Below are 24,530 nucleotides of genomic sequence, written 5' to 3'. Positions count from 1 at the left end.
TTAATATAGATTTACCCCTAAGTACTATATATAAGCATAGCTTATAGTTACTGAATTTGATCACCCTTCCCCATTTTTGCTTTCTGTGCTTCAATTAGTTGTCTGTTAAATTAACAAACCTCAATATTATAGTAGTTTGCACTTTGCAGGAATAAACTTGTTGCAATTTGATTTTGTCGTAGGTGTTTTAATCATTTTATTCATTTATTACAAATATGACACTGGGTTACGAAATAAGAAGAAATCTTCTTGTATCCCATAATTTCGAAACCTTCGAGATTCGTAGAGTTTTAAGCTCTTCTGTGTTTTTCAAAAAAAAAAAAGAAAAAAAAAGAACTAGAACAGGCTTCATTTGCCTTTGGATAAAGACAATTCCTGGGAATATTAATGGGAAAACAAAGCAAAAAACATATGCAACAATTTTATATATATGAACTAAACTTGTCTAAGGATTGGGGGTTATGAGCTCCTTAACAGCTTCACTGGTATCGTCGGGGTTGAGTACGAAAGCAGTAACGAAGTCAACAAATTTGAAGGCCTTGTAAATTGCAGGATTGCTTGCATTAACCAAATCTTTGGCCGGTTCTATGAGGCTCTCATCCCTTGGATACACGAAGAAACAAATTGTCGTCCTAGCATATCTCGAGTTCGTCACCACTCGATGTTCAGCTCCTTTTAGTTTCCCGTTGCTGATAATCTATCTCCTCCACCCAAATAAAAAATAGTATGAGAAAATTTTTAAAAAGTGAAAGTTTATGAGGAATGATATGATGGGGGGGGGGGTTACCTGTAAAAGGTAGCCTATATTAACGACCAAGGCATGAGGAAGAGGTTGGACGCCAATCCATCGGCCATCTTTGAAGACTTGGAGGCCATTTATTTGACCTTGAAGAAGAATGGTAATGATGGTAGGATCGCAATGTTTAGATAATCCCAGTGTTAAACTAGGTGCAGGGCATGGAGGGTAGTGATTAATCATGATTTTGGGAACTTGAGTGAGATCGTTGCTGAAATAATCGACGCTAAGCCCTAATCCTTCACATATAAACTCTAGGATCCTACAACTCAACTTCCACATTTCAACCGAATACGTCCCAACCACTTCTCTGAAATTAATTAATGAACCAAAAGACGAATGGAAGGGTCAAACTATGGAAAGTCAATAACCACGAATATTTCATGCAGATTACATTTAAAGCTGGAAGTTTAAGACATATCACATACTATATATAAAGTTTTGATTAGAAATGACGTGATAGTTTACCTGTATCTAGTTGGTTTTTCAGGCCAATATTGAATGCGTTCATCTAAAGGACGACAAGGGTGCGTCACGGCATCCCTCCAATAGTGAAAATCCTCCCTGGAATAAGCGTAGCTGCTCGTGTACAGTTTGCAGCTTCCGTTGGCGCCCTTGCCGCATTCCCTTTCTTTGTCCAGCCCAGGCATAGCATGGAATTCTTCTGCAACATTCATCGTTTCATCCATTAACTCCTCCGAAACTCCATGATTGATTACCTGATGTTTTCCAAAAATATATTACTGTATAAAAAAAAGGATGTTAATTAATCTTATATCATGTGATCATATACATATGTTTGTACCTGGAAAAATCCGTAATCTTGACTAGCTTTCAGGATTTGTTGAATGGTATCTTTTGGATCATGACACTGAAGATCAATCACGGGGATGGATTTTTCCAATGGAACAACGAGATTTCCGGGTCTTCTCTCTGGTGGCATCACATAACTTTCTGGTAAAGATCCATCATAACACCAGCTCGAAAGTAGTTCCATGGTTTCAATCTCAACGCCAAAGTTTCGAAACTATAGAAGATGTAGGTTGTTTTTCTTCGAAGCTGTGTAAGCCATAGAGGAAGTAAACGGGGGCATTAAAATCCTAGTCCCATAGAAAGTTGACCCATAAATAAACAAATAAAATCCCTTTCGCAAGTCATATGCACCGCATCATCCAATTTTCTAATTATATAGCAATGATAAAGATGCTGATGATATTGAATTGGCAAGTTGACATTATTTTTTTTCCCAGGAAATTAAATTAGTTCACATTGTTTTTCCACCTTTCTTTATTAATCCAAGGTGGTGGGATGATGTATGATTTGTTATTCAATTCTTGCTTGCGCTGAAATGCACGTAATTATGTAGTAAAAAAAAAATATTGGAGCCATAGTATAGTAGCATCTTAGGTAGTACTCCATGGCAGCCTTTAAACCAAGAAAGTTTGAATCATGGAAAAGATTTGTAGTTTTAATAAAAGGTTGAGATAAATTTTAAAATTACACATGAATTTTAATGATACATGAATTTTAATTTTATACAATTAGACATATCAAACTTTGATTATGGCTTAAATGTATACATATAAAATTAATTTTAATTTAATTGTACACATAAATAGATCAATTTATTTTTATATTAGATAAGTGTAATTGTTTGTGTATGCAATATATAAATGTAAAATGATATTATATCAATAATGGTGCTGGTCGTTTGTAAAAACTAAATTATGTCACATATAAAATTACACAAAATCAAAATTTATATAAAGTTAAAATTCATGTGACCGTAAAAAAAATAGAAAGGTTGTTGATTGATTGGCATGATATCATTTTTGGTTAGAAGGACACAGCAGTTGGGGGCAAAGAGAGTAATAAAGGAGTAGCTAGCCCACGGTGAAGCCGAACTTTTAACATTATTGCTAGCTGGGAATTCATGTTTAGTAATACGTAGGTAGTTTTAAGATGAATGAGAAATAAAAGGAGCAAATGGTGAAAGTGAGGGTTTACCCTCAAGTTGCAAAAGATGTGAGTCGGAAATGCAAGCATGGAGAGAATGATATTTTGTTTTGGGGGTATTGGAAAAAGATTAGAAAATGTCCAAGTTTTGTTGCTTACTTCACGGAATACAAAATAATAATAAAGGGAGGTTAGGTTAATAGGAAACAATAGATTTGTGTTATGGATAATAGTTTTTAATCATAGAATTCCCGACAATCACGTATTGGTAAACCACTACATGATGAAAATCAACATGGGTGATTGGAGCACGTAAAGTACTAAAGCAACCCTATCAACAAACGGAAGCAACTCAATCCAATGTTCTTCCACTTTCAAAAACAACTAAACCTTATCATTTTATAATTTTGTACCCTCAAATTTGAATTTTAAAGTTTTATTTTATGTTTAACCCCATTTTTTAAATTTAAATTTAATATTGGGTTAAAGTTCAATTTTAATATTAATTTTAAGTGATTGAAACATAATAAAAAAAATTTTAAAAAGTGTGTTTGGGTGAAGGATTTTAAATTTTTTGACATTTTTTAAATGCTAGTACTTTTAATTCTTTTGTTTTAATAAATAATTGATTTGAAAAAAAATAGGTTATTAGAATTTCACAAATTAAACAATAATTATATTAAAAATAAATAATATAAAATATTCAATATAAATATCGTTATATTTGTTTATATTTGTTTAAAAGTTATAAATAGTTTTAAATACAAAATTAAAAAATATATATTAAAATTAAATAAAATGATTTTTTAAAGAGATAAAAATGATTTTTGAAATTTAAGTTTTCTTTTATACTCGAATCATGTGAATTAAATCATATAAAATTTTGAGGAATTTTGAAAAACTAAATTGTAATTTGAAAAAAAAAATTGAGATATTGAAATTCCCTCTTAAAATTAATCACAAGTTTTAAAATTCTCCAATATATTTACTCAAAAAAATAATATCTTTTTAAGTTTTTTTTAAAAAATACAAATAAAATCCCTCTTACAAATTTCTTACCCAAATCTGCTGAGTCCACTTGCTTCAAAAATTTGCTTCAACTTCCTCTTCAACAAATTTTGAATCAATTACTAATCCACTATTGACACCACACCATTTTGTTATTGGGTTTTTTTTTTTAAATTGGGTTTATTTGCTTCTTAATTTTTATATTTTTTAATTATTTAAAATATGTTTCTAACAAATAAATTACTCTTTGACAGTATTAAAGCAATACATTTGAAAATTTGTAGAGATTAACTTAAGGTATTTAGAACTTTATTTTGAAATCATTCTTTTAATTTTGTATGTGATTGAACAAAGTAGTAAATTTGAATGGTGGCTCCCCAAATACCAAAGCTTTTAAAATATATATACAAACACTAAACCCTAAAACCTTAAAATCCAAAATCCTACATCCTAAACCCTAAACTCATAAACCCTACAACCCTAAATATTAAAAATTTAACCTATTTGGTATTGGAATGGTAGGAACTAGTATACTTGGCCCCTGATGTTTTATCCAAATATATTTCACTTATCCAGAAAGTTTAGGCCTCACCACTACAAAAACATTGACTTGAAGCAATAATGTTTGGAGTGTTTGGCATATGGTTACTTCATTTGTTTTTGAGAATTGATGAGTTATGGTAGAAAAACATCCACTCTCTTTTATTTACAAAAGAGTTGCTGACATTTGGGGAATATATGACTCTGGATCTCAGAACTTCAAATTTGTTAATTATACTCTGACTTTGAGGCTATATTTGTTTTCAGCAAATTGCTCTATACTTGTTGTTTCGTTGCTGAGAATAAATTACAGTTGACTTATAGCGGCATATCACCAATTGACATGGCTGATGGAAGAGTTGCACCAATCTCTTTTTCAGTATAGTAGTTCAATATTTATATATTTGCATTGAAGAAATGGAGAACAGGGATGATAGCGTGACCATTGAAACAAGGCAGTATGAAATCTTGGGACAGGTGAGCTGATGATATGATTGAAATGTTTAAGCACTATTGTACCTCTTTTTTAGGGCCAATCTTATTAAGACAACTGAACTTTCCATTATTATCTCACTAAGCTAGATAAGTCTTGTATTCATGCGGTATCTTTTATTTTCTCGTTATGCCATATAGATTTTGACATATTCATATTATTCGTATCGTGTTTTGTATACTTTTTCTCATCATCATGTATGTGTTTTACTATATTTGCATTCAAAATGTAGTCTAAGCCTTAGCTTCCCGGCTCCAGCATATTAATAGGTAGGCACATGTGTGCCTGTCCCAGCCTGCACTGAATTGGGTTCTTTTTTTAAGTAATCAAAATCTATGGCTTTGGCTCTTTAATCCCACCCCTCATTATCCCAGTATTATTTGGTATTTTCCTTCAAATCCCTTCTCTCTTCACTCTTTAATTCCTTCCCAGGATATTCTTTATGTGATATTCACCTTATACTTTGTCATTCAGCTCATGATCTAGTTTTCTGCATTTTTCAAACAGGTCAGTGAGACTTCGATCATATTTGCTTATGGCACCAGACCACAGCCTGAGATTTCAAGCTCTTTCCTTCATCAAATATCAGCAGAATCTAACTTATCAGCCTCCCTTGCCTACTTCAGACCCTGCATTTCCTATACTAACCATTGTTGTGCTAAGCATCATGGGTACAGCTTTCTTGCTAGTTGGCTATTTTATTTTTGTGAGTAAATGTTGCAGCTCTAACTGGTACCAACTTAATCTGCTAAGCCGAATATCTTTATTTCGAGGTAGACAAGAGGAAGATACGTTCATTGCCTTGTATCCGGTAATGTGGAATCGCGGTCTCGACGAGTCTGTCATTCGAGAAATTCCAACTTTTCAGTTCAAAAGAGAAGGCGATGATGAAACAAGTGTGTACGGTTGTGTGGTTTGTCTGAATGAGTTTCAACAGCATGACATGCTTAGAGTTCTTCCCAAATGCAGCCATGCTTTCCACTTGGATTGCATTGATATATGGCTCCAAAGCAACGCCAATTGTCCTCTTTGTAGAACAAGCATTTCAGGCGATACCCGCTATCCGATCAATCAAATCATTGCACCGAGCTCTTCACCTCAAGACCCACTGCCGTACACTGATAGCCTGATGGGTGGAGATGAGGACTTTGTAGTGATAGAACTTGGAGAAGACGATGGAGATGCTCTACTGCCGTATAGACAACAAGAAAGAGACAATTCGAGAGAGTCGTTGATGCAGTTTCAGCCTAGGGGTCAATCACCAAGAAAGGTGGAGCAGAAGCCTGGGAAACTAAAATCAAGAAGACGCCACCATCTCTCAGTTGTGGGAGATGAGTGCATTGATGTTAGACAGAAAGATGAAGACTTCTCAATTCAACCTATCAGGAGATCTTTCTCATTAGATTCTGCTGTAGATAGACAGCTTTACCAATCTGTTCAAGCCATTGTTCAACAAAACAGGCATCCTGGAGGGATTACCACTACTGAAGAATGCAGTAATAGAGGTCGTACATCTTTATTTCCATTTGAACATGGTCCAAGACCCAGAAAGGCGGTACTTCCTGTCTGAATTTTGATTATATAATTAGAGATTGCTTAAAGTTAGTTTTTGTTGTTTTGCTTGCTTTAAGATGGAAATTTTTGTGAGGCAAAAAAAGAGAGGAGAGATTTCAGACGAGTGTAGAGTGACTTTTCAGTGATATTGTACATAGTGAGAAAAACAAAATGAGTTCTTACCAAAAAAGAAAAAAAAATTGGAGGCATGGGTGTGGGAATCATTGCTTAAGGCACTTTGTGGGGATGAGATTGATTTCATTCTATTTTGCGGACTTAATTCTTTATGACTGACAATCATTGCAAACATGACATTCTAGCTTAGAGTTGCAGAGAGAGACAGAGGAGGTAAGAAGGGAATTTAATGGAGTCCAGAGAGAAGGGTACCCAACATTGAGTAACTACAACTCTACCAATTTAGAGAAACGGAGGTCCTTTAAGCAATGATCACCAACTTCTTTTGTCTTGTAGTAATTATTTGCTGCTGCTAAACAGCATAGGGAATGATTCTGTTCAATTGTAATTAATCTTAATTTGTTCTCACATCATCCATTATGCCATTATTTTGAGCTAAACAAAATGCTGCAAATGCTACCGGCGGGGGAGTGTGGCTATATGCTCCAACAGGATCATGCCGTTCTACTCGTGGCTAAAATGAGCTCACATTACTTGGACCGACTCCTTTTCTTAAAGTATTAATGTCTGACATCTATGTCAAATACATATTTAGATTTTGGACATATTCTCTGTCTAACGTATACTCTTATCCCATACTAAAACCCGAGCTTGAATAACATAACCATGATGACAGAGAAAACATATTACTGTGCTCCTTCTTACTTGCATTGAACTCAATATTGTAAAAGCAAGGATGAGAAAGTTCTAAAGGGCAATCATGGCATTAAGAATAATATATCTTCTCTGCTTGACCTAATTTTTTATAGCATAAAGAAGACATACTAGTACTCCTTTTCAGACAATCTCATTTGCAAAGAAAGCAAAAAGCTTATTTCATTAAAGAGAGAGCCTGCTGCTTTGGAGAAAAATGAAACACAAACATTACCTCACTTTCCTACACAAAACTTGTTTGTTAATTAGCAACAAATTCATGTCTAAACTTGTTTTCAAGGAGGGTGGGGGAAAGAAAGTAGTTCTATATGGGTGCTTAAAATGACCATCTGAACATGATGTATAATAATAAAGAACAAAAGTGTTCCTAACCATATCAATGACAAAGTCAAGCTCAATGAGACATTTCACAAACATTGTGATCACAAAACCTACTAATACTATAAGTCTACCGCATTGAGCTGGCTGAGTTCTGGTTAAAAGGAACATTAGGGTGCGAATTTCTGGAAGCAAGACTATGTTGTGGCAAAGGCAAGGCCTTTGTAGGAAACTGGTTGGTAGATGTACCACGGGCCTTTGTCTTTAACTCTTCAAGGATATGTTGAGCTTCTCGGAGTTCATCTTCTGCACTTGCTCCATGACCTTCCCATGCATCAACTACTCGCTGCTGGAATTCAATTGCAAGGGGGTAGCTGCAACATCCAAAAATTAAATTTTCAGATCCAATTTTAACCCTCAAAAGCTAATACACATTGTAAAGCAGATTCATTTCAGTTGATGTGTACTTGCAGCCCAGGCAAGGGCTATGCTTTTATGCATCTACATGAGCATAATTTCTAAAGTACTCAACAAGTATCAGTGCAGCAAGCATGGATGTTTTGTGAACGTACAGGAACACAGAATATCCTGTCGTCTTATTACAGTATGACCTTTGATAATTTCACCTTTAGACCACCTTCATATCTGTTTACCCTTAAAAGTTCCATTTCACTCTCTTTCTCTAATAGCCGAGAACAGATTTCACTTCAGCACTTCCCCCGGTTACCTAATGTCTTGGCACTCTTAATCGCAACTCCGAATAATTTCCATTTATTTATTTCAACTCACAAATCAAAAACTAATTAAAATGTGATCAAACATTAGAAAACAACATATCAACAAGATGGAACTATCTAGTCTTACGGTAAAATACTAAAATGCAATACTGGTGCTTTTACTCATTTAACAATCAGGGATGGTAAACCATTTTTTGATGCAAGAAGTTTAGGTGAATATGTTCAAAGAAAATACGTTGACTGGCCCAAAGATAAAGGCTTCAGAGTTCAGATAAGGACATAATTATTTACATAGCAGGAACTAAGTCATCACATTACTAGTGTAACAGAAGTATATTTGCAAAGCAACAGTAGTAAGAGCGTCATAAACAGAGAATAAAAAAGAAAAAGAAAAAGAGCAAAACATCTTACCTTCCCATTGCACTATATGCCTTAGAAAGATTCTGGCAAGTTTCTATTGAATCCACATGATGAGGACCAAGTGAGACATCCATGATGTCCTTTGCAACTGCAAACATCTGTGCTGCTGACTGAGGTCTATCTAATTCCAAATATGCTGCTCCCAAATTATTATAGATATAGCCGACCCCAAAATGCTTGGAACCAAAGCTCTCTTTCAATATCTCTGCTGCACTCTCCAAGTAAGGAATTGATTGTGGCACCTCACCTTTCAAAAGGAGTAACCACCCTATTCTAGCAGAAACACTTCCCTCAGAGTGCTGCTCTTGAGGTTGCTGCTCTAGTAAAGCCAATGATCTCTTTAACAACGAAATTGCAATCTCAAACTCGTTCATAGTCTCATATTGCATTGATATCTCTGAGTATGCTTCGGCAACTTCAATTGGAGAAACAGTCTCTTTCTTGTCAAGAATTCCACAAGCAATCTCCAAACACCTCTTTGAGTCTGCAAATCTTTCTTGATTGCAAAGAGCCTTTCCCATCGATATAAACACCAGAGCTCGGTTCTCACTATCTTTGTCTGTCTGTTGAACTATACCTTTCAAAGTATTAATAGCCTCATCATACTTCCCCAAAGCAATCTGCATATTAGCAGCATCAATTTCTGAACGGAGCAACTCCGAACTAAGACCCCAATTCTTCAAAATCTTTTGTGACAACTCATTTTGCTCCAATGCCTTCTCATGCTCCTCCATACCGGTATAAATAACCCCAAGGATCCTCCTATCATGAGCAACCTCCACTGAATTATTGCCCAGCTCCTTTCTATGAATCTCCAGCGCTTTCAAACCAAAAGGCAAAGCCTCCTTAAAATTTAGAACTGAAGCATAAGCTTCAGCCAAATCCCTATAAGCCAACCCCAATTCCTTACTATCCTTCTCCAATGTCATCTCCTTAATCTCCAAAGCCTTCTTAAGATTTCCAAGGGCCTCCTCTCTCCTCCCCATAGCTGTCTTCACATTTCCCAACTCAAGCTGCACCGCATGCATCACTGGCCTAATATCCTCGACACTAGCAACCCTATCTTCCTCTAACCTACCAAGCAACTTATTAGCCCTATTAAGATACCTTAAACTATCATTAAACCTTTTCAAACTATAATTAACAGAACCCATCAGTTGTAAAGCCATGGCAACTAGTATCGAGGGTTTACCATCTTGATCCAACGCTTTCAATGCTTTGTCAGCAAAAGATAGAGCCTTTTCAGGGTCTTCACCTTCTTGGTCTAGTTTGAGTCCAATTTTCAATGAAGCTAACCCCAGCTCTCTCTCATCAAAACAAGATTCCATATCTTTAAATGCTCTGAGCATTTCTTCAGAGGTTTTAGCGGACTCAAAAGCTTCCTCAAGATCAGATTTTTCTTTCAGTTTTCTCTGTCTAGAGGGCAATTGGTTCGGTTTTTCCACAAGGGTACCGAGGTTGCGACATGGGTAGACTAAGCCAGGGGTTTTGGCACAGAACTGGATACGACGGTCCATTGAGTGAAGCGGTGATGATGATGATGGAGAATTAACAGAAATGTAATATATGGATAGGAGAGGGGAAATTCCCCTGAATCTTTGGCGGTTGAACTTCGAAATAAGTGAAAGTGAAGCCTTCTTCATGGCGGAACTTTGATTAGTTTCGAGGGATTTTGGCAAGTTTGGAGTTTCTAAGGATTTATTTCTTCGGCTTTTTGTTAAACCCTTGCAAAAGCCCTAAACTGCATAGTGGTGACCTCTTCTTACTTGTAGTTTAAAGTGTAAACTCTAGCTTATTTAATTATTACTATTTCTTTCGTTTAATTATAAAAATAAAAAATATCATTTAACTATTTAATTTTATCTTTCTTTCTTATTATTATTTAACTGATATAGTTTTAAAAATGGATATAATAATAAAAACATTACATATTATAAAATTTAGGTGAAAATTTAGGTCACCGAAAAAGGATAAAATTGACTTACTAATAGTTGGGATTCGTTTCATTTCTAGAGTTCTAAAAAATTAATGATGCTTGATTAAGAATTCAAGACCAAAGTATGTACAAAGGAATACATGGAATTGATCAATGGCTAGTAATTGTTTGTTTATACACAGATCACAAAGTTAACAGTGAATCATTTTTCTGAGTATGGTCCTTGTAAATCAAGATTTGAGGCCTTAAAGAAATAACCTCATAACGAATCTATATACAACAAAGAATACAGGGTTTCTTCCATCGACACGATAAAACTTAGTCCAGCATTAGAAACCTCGTTTCAATTTCATTCATCTGAAGGAAACTACCACATCACAAACTAAGTGATTATAGATCAATTGAAGCTCGGGGGCCTTAAATTTAGAGTGGGAGTTTCTGGGGGTCCACTGTAAATATCATCAAAATGAAGATTTACATCCTCTCCGGCTTCAAGATCATCCAAGTAAGTCGTTCGGGATAACCTCCAAGAATCCCTCCAATCAAGAAATTGGTCTTCATCTTCCACATTCCTCTCAGAGAAGTTATCGTATGGGTGGTTTGAAGAATGACGGTTGAAATCAGGAGGCTCAAGAAAGCTTGTTTGAGGCTGTGCACCGTCTGAACCATCTCTAAGCCACCAACAGCTCCGTGTATGGTGCACCGATACATTTGTATCATGATGCTGAAGTACACTCTCATGGAAGAAAGGAGCTGATGTTGAAGCTTCAAGATGCGACAGGGACCCATCATCAAAATGGTGTGGCCGGTATTCTTTATCTCTTGCTTCATCATGCGTTGTGTTGATCGGACCCCAGTAATTCTTATGCTGCTCCTCAGCTGGTTCAAATGGCCTTGCTGCAGTGTCTCTTCTATAACTAGGCATCTGTTGCGCTCGAGAGGTATAGTACCAATCTAGAAGATATGGGTGATTCTTTTGATTAGCCTCAATTAGCCATAAAGAATCCATATTGTAGCCGCCTGGAATATTCTGCTGCATTTCCTTTGATAAAAAGTCATTTCTATCACTGTAAGCTCTCAGCGGGCTACCTCGCCACAGTCTATCAGAAGAATATACATGTCTAGCTCCCTGCCCTTGCAACATTTGATCCCGGAAAGTTCGAATATTTGACAAGAAATGCTTTCCTTGAGAATCTGGTTCCCATGAAGGATAGCTACTCTTGAAACTGCAATCGGAATAAAAAATTAGTCGAGCTGAAATTATACATCAGAAGAGATTCAACACAATATAAAAAGCAGAGATTAATCATGAATAATCGTAAGTTGTATGTAAATGAAATTTGTTACAAAGCATTAGCATATTATGCCTCATCAGATAGTATATTCAAAGGATGCTGTAAGCTTTTTATCGCATAGAATACTGTAACATTAGATTCCCAAACTATATTCAACAAGCAATGGAGTATACCACAAGAAAGATTTCTCCATTTTCCCCTGAGAACTCCTCTGTGCACAAGGTGCATTATGTGGAGAGCCATAATTACCATTGCCATGACTTTGGAAATCAAAGACACTAAAACTGCAAATGAGAAAGAGAATGATTAGACAAGTTATGTTGATTAACTGGTGCGTGAATTAGCTTGTAATAATCTGGTTTCAGAAAAAAGTCACTCTACCTGCAAATGTGACCAACACCTTCAACATCCACTGTAAAATCTGCAATGAACTGTAAAATGTCATCCACCCGCTGCAAAATGAACACGGCATTTTAGTTCAAAAACTAAGACATGGGGTATTTAAAAGAAATGAGAATAGAAATAATTTCAAAAGAAAATAAAAACCTTCGGTACAATAAATAGAAGCAAGAATGGAGTGAGGAAAATTGAGGCCATCTCCTCCAGCAACATCATTCCAGTATACTGCATCATAACAAAAAGAGAAGTACATTGAACCAAAAAAAAAAAATCAGAAGTCTAAGGAGAAAAGAGTACAAAACACTTCTCAAGTAAAAATGCCCAGAGAATTGATATATTATTACTAGAAAATCCATTGACTTTTGGGAGTTGCAAAACTAAATGCTAAAGCATCTCTGACATCATCCAAACTGAGCTTAAAAACACCTAGGAAAAGCGATAAATGAAAACTATCCATATAGTTATATGGAAGTTAAAACATCTTATCATGCAAGATTTTTACAATCAAACAAGCATGCTACTCCTAGATTACAGGTAAAACAAAGATAGGAACCAAGCAGGATTACCTGAAACAGAGTTTCAAACTCTATCCGGACTACTTCAGTATTTTCTTTACGACGCCATCTCTTTGGCATGTAATGTGTATGTTGCACCACCATAGACATTGCTCCTTCTGGATCAAGGACCAAAAGTTCATCTGTTATAGCAGCCCGGCTAATAGCTGTTATGGTTCCAAAAACAGCTGCATACCAAAACAAGTTCCGACCAAATATCTACAAATTTAAAAACAAATAATTAAATAATTAAAAGAAAATATAGAAGAAAGTGGAAGACTCTGAAAAGATGGAAGTTCAAAATCATTACATGGCCCTCTAACAATGATTCCTCCAGAAAGGCAATGATGATCAAGATAGCAGCAAAGCCACCAGATACAAAAGAGATAAACTTTGCAATGATAGAAATAATTGGTGAGGGGAATTGCTTTAGGTACTCAGAAGCATGCATTACACTGCTATTAATTCGATGCTTGAATAAATGGTCAACCTGTATGTCAAAGACAACCGCGTATTAAAAAAACAGTATTACAGAATGTAAAAACAAGAGAATCTGGAAGTGTAAAGTATCCAACAGAAGAAACAACTATTGTCATCTTATTTTCATGGTAGGTTCTAAACAACTTTTTCTTCTTTATGGTATATAGTTTTTGGATTTGTAAAAATTAAAGCTTTCACACAGAACACATGAATGTAACGTAAAGAAAAATTACAAACCCTAAAGAGTACTAGTTCATAATAACAAAAGCTTGTGAGGATATGTAGTGCATCAATACTCAGAAGTGGGGAGGACAATACCTCATTGAATTCCCTAAACATCCACTTTGCCAAATTTGACCATCTCCGGGATGAAGCTGTGCTTGGGTGATTATAGAATTGTTCAGCATGCTTTAAGAAAAGGTAAACCAGCATGAATATAACAAGGAATGGGGAGAGAAGAAGCATTGCAAGCCCGACAACCATGAGCCTCTTCTTCAATGTTCTAGGATTAGAAATGAAGTCCCTTCTAACACAGAAGTTTCTGCAAAAAAGAAATGCATTCCCCAAAAAGGTGGTCATAAACCCCTTTTAAATGTTTTTTGTTTTCTTCAAAAAGCAAAAAAGAAAAGAAAAAAACACTAATAGCAACTATTTTTGGCTATTAAAATCAACAAAACCTCATAAAACTTGCCAAGGTTAATTTCAGCGTTACATTTTGAAAGTTGAAGTACTTCATAAATATGTTTCTCCCTAAACATAGAAAGAAAATGAATCAATTAAAGCTTTTCAGAATTTTGACAAATTTCAAATAGGTGCAAGTCGAGGAATCAAAAAAGCAGCAATAAAAAAAACCAATGGAAAATTATTTTAACCAACTCTTTTCTAGCTACTTCATGAAATGATATCAACAACTAAAGACCCATCTAATCAGAACTACCAAAAGTTAAAAGACTTTCTAGGAAAAATGAAATCAGCCGTTAGCGGGAAAACCATGTAGATGAGGCAAAGAATAAAAATACTTCCTTGTCTGTAAAAGTTAATGTAAAACTGACATAGACTAAGACCATTTTACTTGGTCATATCCACAACAGCTCCTTTAAACACCAAAAACGCATCTTGTAAAACCTCTTTGCACAAAAAGGATTAAATAATATTCTTGAAAATGAAATATTACACGTTAAAAGAATCAACAAATAAGTCATTTCTCATTAGTCTGAAAATAGAAGTCATGATACTTCCATAGATTGCTTTGTAAAACAACAACTGTGAGAGGAAGTACCATAAAGCAGAAAATCAAATGCTCGTTAAAAGCTGGACATACCGGTCAAACATGCTCTGCAGTATACACCAATTTAAGGTCCATTCAAGTGTCTTTGTTAGTATTAGACAATGTTGCATTCCATCAGGCCCAAATTTGACAGTTGGACCAGCACCTGGAACCCAGGGTGAAAGAGGAAAGGCAAGCACTCCTTTATTAAGCATTCCAATCAAGTAGTTCTCCTTCCGCATCAATCGCATAACCACATCATGAGCAGAAAGATCCTTGACTACACAGAGTTGCTGTGAGATTTGTAAGCGGACAACCCTTTCAAGGATTTCTGCCCATGGCATTGTCTGAATTTCATTGTCAGTAACATGTAGGCTGCAAAATTAAAATTCAAAACATAATAAAATCATTAAGCATTTATAAGATGCCACTAATGTACCAAATGCAGAACTAAAACTTCCAGTGTATGTTTTTGACTTATCAAATATGAACTTACCTGTTATAATAGAAATGACGTATTCCAAGAGTATCCTTTAATTGTGCAAAAAACCTTAAAAAACAGAATATCCAATAGATGGAAAATAGCCCCAGATATCCAACAATAATAGCTTTTGAAAGTGTTAAAGGGGTTAATGGGTGCTGGTGAAGAGCTTCCTTAGAAAGATCACATTGCTTAGTTCCAGACTCAAACGCATCCATCCCACACTTTGCATTTCGGAGACCATTCCAATCAACAAACAATAAGAAAAACCCAGAGAAACATATGGTAAAGCCTAGGCTAAGAAGTTCAACTATCCATTTTATGATGATGCACCAAAGGCCTTTCTCACAATAGTAGCTATAGAGCCGTTCAAAGAACAAGTCCAAGTCAGCAATCGGTTCCGCATTCAGAGTCTCACCATTAAGAAGCCCTGAAGGGCTCTCACTACCAGGGCTTGGTGGTACTCTTCCATAGCCAGACAACTCAATTTCAGGAGGAACATCACCTAATAAGCCTGTTGACAAAGAGGATTCACCACCCCATCTCCACTTAAATATGCCAAGAGAATTTGCAGCCTTTTTCCCCGTGAACATCATTTATAAATCTTGATGGCAGGGAAAAACAGCCAGTCCATCCCCAAATTCAACTGTTTATTACAAACTTCTGTAAACAAGAAGAAAATCAGACAAGTTCCTTTTTACGCTGTATGTATGCATATGCTCAGATGCATTGAGAGTGGGGGAAATAGAAGAAAAACAGAAAGCTAATCCCCTGTAACGTCCATTGGAACTGTGAAGAGACTGACCAAACAACATTATGGACGTATCATTTCAATATAAGCTTCAATTATTGAAAAAAAAAAAAACCTAATTCTTACCGTAATCAATTAAGTTCAACTACCTGCAAATCATAAGATGCAGCAATTTGATCCAAGAAAATTAACTGCGATCCTGAACACAAATTGTAACGACTAAATACACAACCATTATAAATAAACCATAAAACATAAATAAATGAATAATATATGGAAGAAATACACCAAACTGAGATCAAATTTCACCAGATAAATTGGTTCTCATTCTTAGTTCAAATAAGTTTTATTAAATAACGCCCCACCCAAGAAGAAAACTTAGCAGGGGAAAAATGCTAAAAAGAACTTAGCAGGGGAAAAATGCTAAAAAGAAGGTAGTTCTTGGTGAATTTTAAGTCAAACAGAGACTCTAATATCAAATACAAAAAAAAAGGCTTAAAAAACAAAACTTCAACCAAATTATATCCATAAATTCTACAAAAGATAAGAAAGTAGACAAATACCAAGGCAAGATTATCCATTCATGAAAATAAACAACAAAAGGTATTGGAATTTACCTCCGACCCACCGACGAGCAGCTCCAATAACACCCGAAAGAACAAAAGAGGCCAACACCCGCTACGGATTATTCCGGAATAATCAAGAAAAAAAAGAAGCTTGACCGTTATCCGCAGCACTCAAATAAAATAAGAAAGAAAAAGAAGGGAAGGGAAGGGCTTGTTGCGTGGAAGAAAATAAAAAATTAAAAAAAAAGATTTAATTTGTGAGTTAATCAATTCAACAAGTTAAAGCAAAGGGGGTCCTTGAGCTTCTTCTTCTCCTGCTCTTCCTCCTCCTCGTCTGTGAAAATTAAAGAAAATAAATAAAAATGAAAGGAGACGTGAAGGTGAGTAATACCTCTTATTGTTTTGTTTGAGCAGCCGAAGGAAGGAAGGAAAAGGAGGACTTTTTGTTTTTCGTTTCTTTGTTTCGGTGATGGCAATAACTTTTTGCTGTAATGAATACAATCTCGGCCTGCAACAAAGTCCAAACATGTTTTAGTTGCTCTATTTCCCTTTTTGTTCTAAGTTGTAATTTGGTTTATACCGAATGTTAAGGTAACACAAAAGACCAAAGGCCCTTTCCAATAAATTTGGAACTCTTTTTAACTTGTTGGGCCTCTTTTGGTTACTGGATAATTTCCTTTTGGGTCCTATGGGCTGATTTTAATAAATGAAAACCGGTGCCGAATATCATATCCCTTCTTTACTTTACACCCGTTTACTCATCTAACCGTTTACGCTACTCGCCAAACAAGCCTTAAAGGAAGCCGCGGGACGCAACGAATCAATTTGGCGGGAATACACGTGTCAAGCTTCGGTAGGTGCTCCATCTATGGTTTCCCGCCAGGACAAAAACCCTCTTATATACTCCCATCTTCATTTCCTCCGCCGTAAAGTCCACTCTCAACGCTCCCCTCTTTTTTTTATTTCTCTGTAAATTTTCAGCTATGAGCTCCTCCGATTCTCTCAAATCCACGCCTCTGAAACCGAAAGCTTCTCTCAGTCTATCCTCGAAATCGCCCGTTTCCAGAACCCCGGAAAAGCACTCCTCCCAGCTCCCCAACCGTGCTTGTAACCGTGGGGTCGCCCTCTCCATCAAGGAGATCCGGCAAGTGGCTCAGAGCCGGCCTAAACCTCCGACCGACCAGATCAAATCTGCCCGAAAACAGATTTTATCCTGGCCCAACGAATCTCCTCCACCCAAAACCTCCGGTGGCCGTCCTGATAAACTCCCTGAAAAGTAAGTCAGTCTCTCACTACACCCTGTTTATTTCTTTTTAAAAGCATGATTATTGATTGACAAGTTTTGGAACAGGTACGAGATGTTGTGCGAATTTTTCAATAGCTTAGATTCTGCAATCCGGCTACTGAGATCGAAGGGGTCAATGCCAACTTTTACTAATATCAGCCCCAAAATAGAATGCTTAACTGATAGGTAAGTTCACCTAAATCATGTCAGTTAGTGCTGGTTAATGGCTTTGTCCTTTTCAAGTTCCGTGCGATTTGTTTTATTTGGGTCTTTATCTTTTGGGGTTTTATGTTGTTTAATAGGAGGTTTACATACTGTCACTTAGCCCAATTGAAGCATGTTTTGCCAGAGGCGATTGAGATAAAGAGGATGCTTGTCTTCGATGAGAAGACTAGTTGTATGAAACCAGATCTCCATGTTAGCATCATTATGGATGCGATTGACTGTGGGGATAACTCAAAATCTGAGACTAAGAATATGAAGTTAAGGAAGGTTTTTCGAGATCAGCTTGCAGACTATATCAAGGCTCATCCCGAGGTTGTTTTTTATTTTTTTTATTTTTTTTTCAGTTTAGTAATCTTTGATTGTGCATAGAAGTAGTTTGCTGTTATGCAAGCTTATATATCAATTGACTGTGTTAAAAAATTTGGAGCATAGAGTTGGTTTTAGTTCTGAAACATCTAGTTGGGTTTCAAACCTATAAGCCTGAGGTTTGCTAGCTATAAGATTAAGTTGTGGAACTTTATTGTTCCCTATGTGAAGCTTTACACTCTGTTGAGGATTGTGGGAAGCTCTTAATGAAAGGACCAATGATTGGTTCTAAGCAACTGCAAGTATTAATACCTGATTGTAATAGGCCTTAAATTGAAACAAACATATGTTGTCCTTTTGTTAGAAAGATTACCTGTCGAATCTGTTCTAGGGTTCTAGATCTTAAACTTACCCAATGATCTTCTTACTAAAAAGCACAAACTACCAGAAAAAAAAATGAAGAAAATTCAAGAAAGGTTAGGGATTATGAAGCTGTTCATTTAGAAATGTCAGAGATTGGTTCTAAGCAACTGCAAGTATTAATACCTGATTGTAATAGGCCTTAAATTGAAACAAACATATGTTGTCCTTTTGTTAGAAAGATTACCTGTCGAATCTGTTCTAGGCTTCTAGATCTTAAACTTACCCAATGATCTTCTTACTAAAAAGCACAAACTACCAGAAAAAAAATTGAAGAAAATTCAAGAAAGGTTAGGGATTATGAAGCTGTTCATTTAGAAATGTCAGAGACTGGTTTTTTTGTAGCAGTGACCACCTGTTAGGAATGGTGCTTAATCTGTGCATTTCTCTTTATTGGATGAAAGCCTTATTTGTATAGAGAAGTGAAGGCCTTTTTATCAGACTAGTCATTCTGAAGCTATTCATTTGTAGCATTGACTGCTTCCTAATTAGAATGAAACCTAAACCACTTTATGTTGCTCCCAGATGAAAGCTTTTACTTAAAAAATAAAAGCTCGTAGTAAAGTCCAACGGCTAGTTTTATTCAGCAATTTAACAAATTAATATGTTCACATAGACTTAAGTTAAAAGTAAACATGCAGTACCCTTGGGAACCCACATTTTAAATATCCGGTGCTCTGGAAGCTAAAAATCTAATGCTGTTCTAACCCCTCTTTTTTTCAATTATCGTGTTGGGTTGACTTAAATTATTGTGCTTCCAGGGTGATGAAATTCCAGAAGAAGATCTCCCAGAGCCATTCAATCGGTTGAAGAAGAATATACAAAAGAATATGATCAAAGGACCTATTTCATTGTCATCTGATGCGTCATTAACTGATACAATCATGGATCAACAATCTGTGGCTGCAAACAATGAAGTTGTTCAAGAGGAAGCACAGCCACAACCATCGAATCACACAAAACCCAATTCAAAACTAGCTTTGGAGACTTTACGTGGTTTAGTTAATGGTCTGCAGCCTGTGGTAGCATCTCATGTATCTCAGTCGTTTAGAAAGCGCTTCTCCCTGAAAACCACAAGCAAAGTTCAAGAAACTGTCCAAAAATGTTCAAATTTTCAAGGTCCGGAGATATGTGCCTACAGATCTGCCTCCAGTGATGAAACTACCTTTGCTCCAACTCCTTCACCAACTAAATTTATATCTAAACCAACTACCAGCAAGACACATCCTAAAAATTGCCTCCCTGCAACTCCAGTCAAAGAGTTTACTCCATTTAAAACGGAAGATGATTCCCCGATAAAATCTGGCTGTATTCAGTCCACTCCTGTGAAACTTGCTTCAACTCCTTCTAGGCTGATGACTGCCACACCTACCATACAACCACAGAAGAGATGTTATATGAGCCCAGATGAAGTTTCTGCTACTTCATCAAACAAGTTGGTACGCCGAACACCACGTACCAGGTCCTTGAAATTTGACACTCCTATGAAGGAAGAGATGGATGTTGATGAAGTGCAAGAGATGGCAGGCAAACCAGTTGATAATAACAAAGATGATATTCTTTCCATTTTGCCTGAAAGCCTTCGACATTCAGTAAGTCCACTATGAATTCTTTTTGCTATCATCATTTTTAGATCATGAATTCTGCATGCTTTAGTAACTACTCTCAAGTAAATAGTCACCTACTCATGACTTGCGGGATAAATGTCATTTAGCTATTTTCTACTAGATATAGTAATTCCATCTGAAATGAGCCATCAGCCTTGGTTGCAAGAGTAAAATGCTTAGGTAACCGTTTATTATCCTTGCAGATAAGGGAGAAAGAGAGGAAAGCATTGGAGGAGCAAGATCCAGCAATCTCACAAGCAAAGCGACGGCAGCGTATGATTGCTTGCCTACCTAAGCTCTTCAACATGATTCACTACCTATTCCAGTCCATAAAGCGCTCTGTTATAACTAAAGAGGAGCTTATGCACAAAATAATTGCTGGCCATTGTGATATTGTTGATAGAGGTAAGCCTTTTTACTATGATATTTGTCTGGATTATGAAACGTTAGCTGAATTATGTCTTGGCTATGCTTTCACAGGAGAAGTGGAAGCGCAGTTAAAACTGTTACAAGAGCTAGCTCCAGAATGGATATGTGAAAAGATGGCCTCTGCTGGGGATTTACTTGTTTGGTGAGTCTTGTAACTCATTTGACATGGTGATGATTGTTCACGTGTTTTATTACAAAAATCCATGATAAAAAATGCTTCTAATCCATCAAACTTGTGTTATCTAAATATTTGCAGCATCAATAAAGTATCAAGTCCCGAGTCAATACGAATGCGTATCCAGGAGGCAAAATGAGTGGAGAATCAGTGCTCTGTTTCATTAAATTATTCATATTGACAACTGGAGGTTGAAGTTCCTGTCTAGGTTTTTAGCTTTTTGTACACTAGTTATGTGTATGTATAACCGTATTTGTATTTGTAGAAAGATCAAAAGAAGCTACAAATTGACTTCGATCCACCGTGTCTATAACCAAGTTTATCCATTTCTTTTTTAATATAAAAATATTTAAAAATAATGAATGATATAAAATAAATTTCAAATATAAAAAATTCATGGGCTTCAATAATATTTTTATTATTTATTGTAATGATAAAATTTTTGAAATTTTATAATTTTCAAATGTAGCATATCTATCTATTATAGTGGAGACAAAACATGGTGAAATTGAAACAAAATAATTTTTTGTTGATTCCGTATGGACAACATATCTAAATAAATAAAATACTTGATTAGATTATGTTCTGTTATTATGTTTGAAATTGAAAAAAAACTAATCAGCTGATGTATATAATTGGAGTACAAAACCAACTAGATTGAAGAAAATGGCAATAAAACAGAGTGAAGTGCCTTGTGTTAAAAAAATGAAGTTGTTTGAATAAAATTGGACATATCTCTTAGCCAATCTTACACTGCCTCCTTTCCTCTTCCAATTCTGAAGCAGATTGCTGTTCCTGGCCTTGAGTCTTGATGTTAATCTGATCTCTTTCCTTTCCCCAAAATGGTATCTTGAGTGCTTCTGTAGACATTTGTGGTTGGGATGTAAGTATGAAAGGAACTATGGGTTATTTTTTTTACCTGCCCGCACTTAGATTTTCACCCAGAATAAAGTATGCTGAAAAAGCAACCATAACTTTGGAAAGGGGAATAAACAGTGACAAAGACTGGCTTTTGCTTTCATGCACCAAAACTGAAGGAAAATAAATATACCAGAGCATACAATACCCTGGAATATTCAAATTTCAAACTACCAGGCTCAGAACAATGTTTGGAACAAGTATACCAACACGTTTAAAATATTGGATTAGCCACGAAATCAAATTACATACAGAATATGTAACCGCCCACATCTTCATTTGTGCTGTAATAACAGTGCCCCTCCGATACGATTCATCCATGCTGTTGTGCAGGATATTTCTTCAAAGTAACTGCCTACAACGTTCACATGCTTTTTCTTTTGTTGAGGAGAATTTCCAACATCATCTTTTAAGTTTCTAGTCACTTCATTTTTGGGCTTCTTAAATTTCAAAATATTCTAATTACTCAAACTATATCACCCATCCTCACCTCACATGTCACATTTTAGTATTCTTTTTCCCACCCTTTTTTTATTCTTTCTTTCATTTTCTTTTCTTTTCTTTTTACAATAATAAATAACATAAACGTAAAAAAAAACAATTGATGTATTACCTTTTTTTTGTATTTACTAATAAATAGATAAAAAAGGAAAAAATATAAGAAATATAATATGAAAAATACGAAATATATATCATAAGTATTTTTATGAGCCAATAAAATTTATTTGTTTTTGTTTGTAGTTTAAAGAAGAAATTATTGCAAAAAAAAATAAAGAAGAAAGAAAAAAATATTATTAAAATATAAAATATAAATTAGTTCAATATTTTAAAAATATATATTTTTATTAAAATATTAGTTTAAATTATTATTCCTTTTTAAGTATTTATTCATATAAAATAAAAAGGGGAAAAGGACATTGTTGTGCAATTATTATTATTATTGTAAAACAACTTAATTTTTTTTTATTTGTATTACTTTTTTAAAAGTAAAAGAACAACAAAAAAATTAAAGTATAAAAAATACATATTACAGCTTAACTGACATCTAATAGAAAAATAGAAAGTTAACGAAATGGCCAGTGGCAGTGCATCAAACGGTAGAGATAATTCGAAGACTCAATTAGAATGTTGGAAAGTTTAGAGATGAATTTAAAATTTGATCATAGTTGAAGGACATATGGTGCAACTAATCCTTTTCTCCTACACAGTAAAAAGGAGCTACTAGTTTTCTTCCGGGCAAAGAAGAGGCCACTTAGAACTGGTTAAAAAGCGATCACCTGCATTATGTACCATAGAGCCCATGATATGCAGCTAGCAACAGTCAAAATTGACCCTTTAACCCAATTCTCATGAACAGAGGAAAGTCTTTTCAGGTGAAGCGGGGCAGACCACAAGCTGTGGAATGCAGATCCTTTATACAAAGTGATGATGGTGACCCCAGTCTACGATGACAGCTTCTTACATCGACTACCTCCATCCTGTGTCAAATACATGAAGAAATTTAAAATAATAATAATAATAATAATAAAGCATTGGTGATATGGAATAAAGAGTCTTATCTACCTGAGTATGATTGCAATCACAAAAGTCAAAGAAGACACAGTGTTGACCACAGATGCAACGAATGTTGGAGAACTGTATCTCAAACTTGCAAAGTAGATGTTCATGGTTAAGCCGACGCTGTCCTTCCAGCCAGGAGGGGAGGGGGAATAAGAACCAAATCCGTGAGTGTTTCTAGTTTTATGGAAATAAATCTCTTTAAGTCAATATTGGAATTATCAAAAAGCATAACAGCCTACTCTACCCTATGAGAGAGAGCAAAAATAACTCTAGAACCAGTGCTCGTGTCATCTTTGGCCTTGATTTTCTGGAGGACAAAAAGAAAGATATCAGTTTGACAATGAACAGTGAAGGAAAATGACAGATTTCATGGTGGAGGAATATTTTGCACCCTCCTTTCCAGGAAATAGGCAAAAGTAGACATGACCAAGTCGGCGATGATAAACCGATAAGTTACATAAAGATGAGAATTTAGGCCTTCACTGCACAATGAAGTAGGAGTTGTATAACTTATCTGAGCTGCAACCATACTCAGGTGAGGCATATATCTTGCAAACCTCAGCTTTAATGCCCAATATGCCATATTACTGTGTGTTAACTCAAAAACTCTCTTTTCTCCGTTCTCTTTGCTTATAGGTGGAACAGACATATACAATTGACCCAACCACCAAAGGTTTTATTCTTATAGAATTATAAGCTTATTATATCACATCAAGTTTCTGGGGGCCCGTTATGATATATATGTTTGAATATATGAGTGTGAGGGGTTTTTAATAGGATAAAACATAAAGTTTTTTAGCCCCAAACAAATAATAACTCAAATTGAGTATGAGTTTTACAAATTTGTAAAACTTTAATCTCGTATCAATAAACTCTAAAAATTGATTATGATACATATGTAAAAATCTAAATTCTTATTTATGAAATTTTTGAATCAAAACAGACAACATGTTAAATACGAGTCACTATATGTAACCCATGTGTGTAGAGCATCATGTTCTTATGAAATTCTTATATAGAAAACTAATAGTCGACTCAACAAAAGTGGAATGGAGAATATTGAAAGAGCATATATGTTTCTTTTTTATAAGACATTCGGGATTTCTTAGTATGTTTTCCTTTTTATATTATTAGGTCTCCATTTCGAATATTGTCAAAAGCTTTGAATATGAGGAATAATAAACCAAATTTACAAGTTGTAGAAT

The 24,530-nt window shown here is 35.4% G+C and overlaps 6 protein-coding genes across 9 annotated transcripts; 2 read left to right on the top strand and 4 right to left on the bottom strand.

Moving 5' to 3' along the window:
- Positions 1 to 319: 319 nt before the first annotated feature.
- LOC107923261 (hyoscyamine 6-dioxygenase) lies at positions 320 to 1,943 on the bottom strand. The gene is made up of 4 exons (XM_016853476.2): positions 1,602 to 1,943; positions 1,265 to 1,515; positions 788 to 1,106; positions 320 to 697 (listed from the first exon to the last, which is right to left on the bottom strand). Exons 1-4 carry the CDS (start codon positions 1,791 to 1,793, stop codon positions 446 to 448), a joined length of 1,014 nt encoding a protein of 337 aa, XP_016708965.1. The 5' UTR covers positions 1,794 to 1,943; the 3' UTR covers positions 320 to 445.
- Positions 1,944 to 4,968: 3,025 nt separating this feature from the next.
- LOC107924536 (RING-H2 finger protein ATL16) lies at positions 4,969 to 7,396 on the top strand. Its single transcript, XM_016855030.2, has one exon. The coding sequence runs from the start codon at positions 5,329 to 5,331 to the stop codon at positions 6,361 to 6,363; it is 1,035 nt and encodes a 344-aa protein (XP_016710519.2). The 5' UTR covers positions 4,969 to 5,328; the 3' UTR covers positions 6,364 to 7,396.
- A 24-nt stretch (positions 7,397 to 7,420) lies between these two features.
- On the bottom strand, positions 7,421 to 10,469 carry LOC107924535 (protein KINESIN LIGHT CHAIN-RELATED 1). Its single transcript, XM_016855029.2, has 2 exons — positions 8,663 to 10,469; positions 7,421 to 7,888 (listed from the first exon to the last, which is right to left on the bottom strand). Exons 1-2 carry the CDS (start codon positions 10,312 to 10,314, stop codon positions 7,645 to 7,647), a joined length of 1,896 nt encoding a protein of 631 aa, XP_016710518.2. The 5' UTR covers positions 10,315 to 10,469; the 3' UTR covers positions 7,421 to 7,644.
- A 263-nt stretch (positions 10,470 to 10,732) lies between these two features.
- On the bottom strand, positions 10,733 to 16,942 carry LOC107924342 (autophagy-related protein 9). 4 transcript variants are annotated; one of them, XM_041081153.1, is made up of 12 exons: positions 16,792 to 16,942; positions 16,452 to 16,512; positions 15,961 to 16,033; positions 15,099 to 15,746; positions 14,657 to 14,977; positions 13,654 to 13,876; positions 13,166 to 13,345; positions 12,868 to 13,074; positions 12,449 to 12,526; positions 12,284 to 12,354; positions 12,076 to 12,186; positions 10,733 to 11,833 (listed from the first exon to the last, which is right to left on the bottom strand). In XM_041081153.1, exons 4-12 carry the CDS (start codon positions 15,677 to 15,679, stop codon positions 11,005 to 11,007), a joined length of 2,601 nt encoding a protein of 866 aa, XP_040937087.1. In that variant the 5' UTR covers positions 15,680 to 15,746; positions 15,961 to 16,033; positions 16,452 to 16,512; positions 16,792 to 16,942; the 3' UTR covers positions 10,733 to 11,004. The 4 variants fall into 4 exon arrangements, with proteins under 4 accessions (XP_040937087.1, XP_016710229.2, XP_016710231.2 ...); XM_016854740.2 differs by having other exon boundaries at positions 15,984 to 16,033; XM_016854742.2 differs by lacking the exon at positions 15,961 to 16,033.
- A 373-nt stretch (positions 16,943 to 17,315) lies between these two features.
- Positions 17,316 to 21,142, top strand: LOC107922782 (CDT1-like protein a, chloroplastic). Its single transcript, XM_016852949.2, has 7 exons — positions 17,316 to 17,676; positions 17,752 to 17,871; positions 17,988 to 18,222; positions 19,398 to 20,228; positions 20,447 to 20,648; positions 20,724 to 20,814; positions 20,929 to 21,142. The coding sequence occupies exons 1-7, from the start codon at positions 17,384 to 17,386 to the stop codon at positions 20,984 to 20,986; spliced, it is 1,830 nt and encodes a 609-aa protein (XP_016708438.2). The 5' UTR covers positions 17,316 to 17,383; the 3' UTR covers positions 20,987 to 21,142.
- Positions 21,143 to 22,710: 1,568 nt separating this feature from the next.
- Positions 22,711 to 24,023, bottom strand: LOC121209772 (WAT1-related protein At3g56620). The gene is made up of 3 exons (XM_041081152.1): positions 23,570 to 24,023; positions 23,329 to 23,445; positions 22,711 to 23,243 (listed from the first exon to the last, which is right to left on the bottom strand). The coding sequence occupies exons 1-3, from the start codon at positions 23,614 to 23,616 to the stop codon at positions 23,135 to 23,137; spliced, it is 273 nt and encodes a 90-aa protein (XP_040937086.1). The 5' UTR covers positions 23,617 to 24,023; the 3' UTR covers positions 22,711 to 23,134.
- Positions 24,024 to 24,530: the final 507 nt, after the last annotated feature.

Source organism: Gossypium hirsutum, chromosome A11, assembly GCF_007990345.1.
Source record: "Gossypium hirsutum isolate 1008001.06 chromosome A11, Gossypium_hirsutum_v2.1, whole genome shotgun sequence".
Classification (NCBI taxonomy): domain Eukaryota; kingdom Viridiplantae; phylum Streptophyta; class Magnoliopsida; order Malvales; family Malvaceae; genus Gossypium; species Gossypium hirsutum.
The sequence above is the reverse complement of the archived record's forward strand: the minus strand, read 5'-3'. Positions and strand labels throughout refer to the sequence as shown.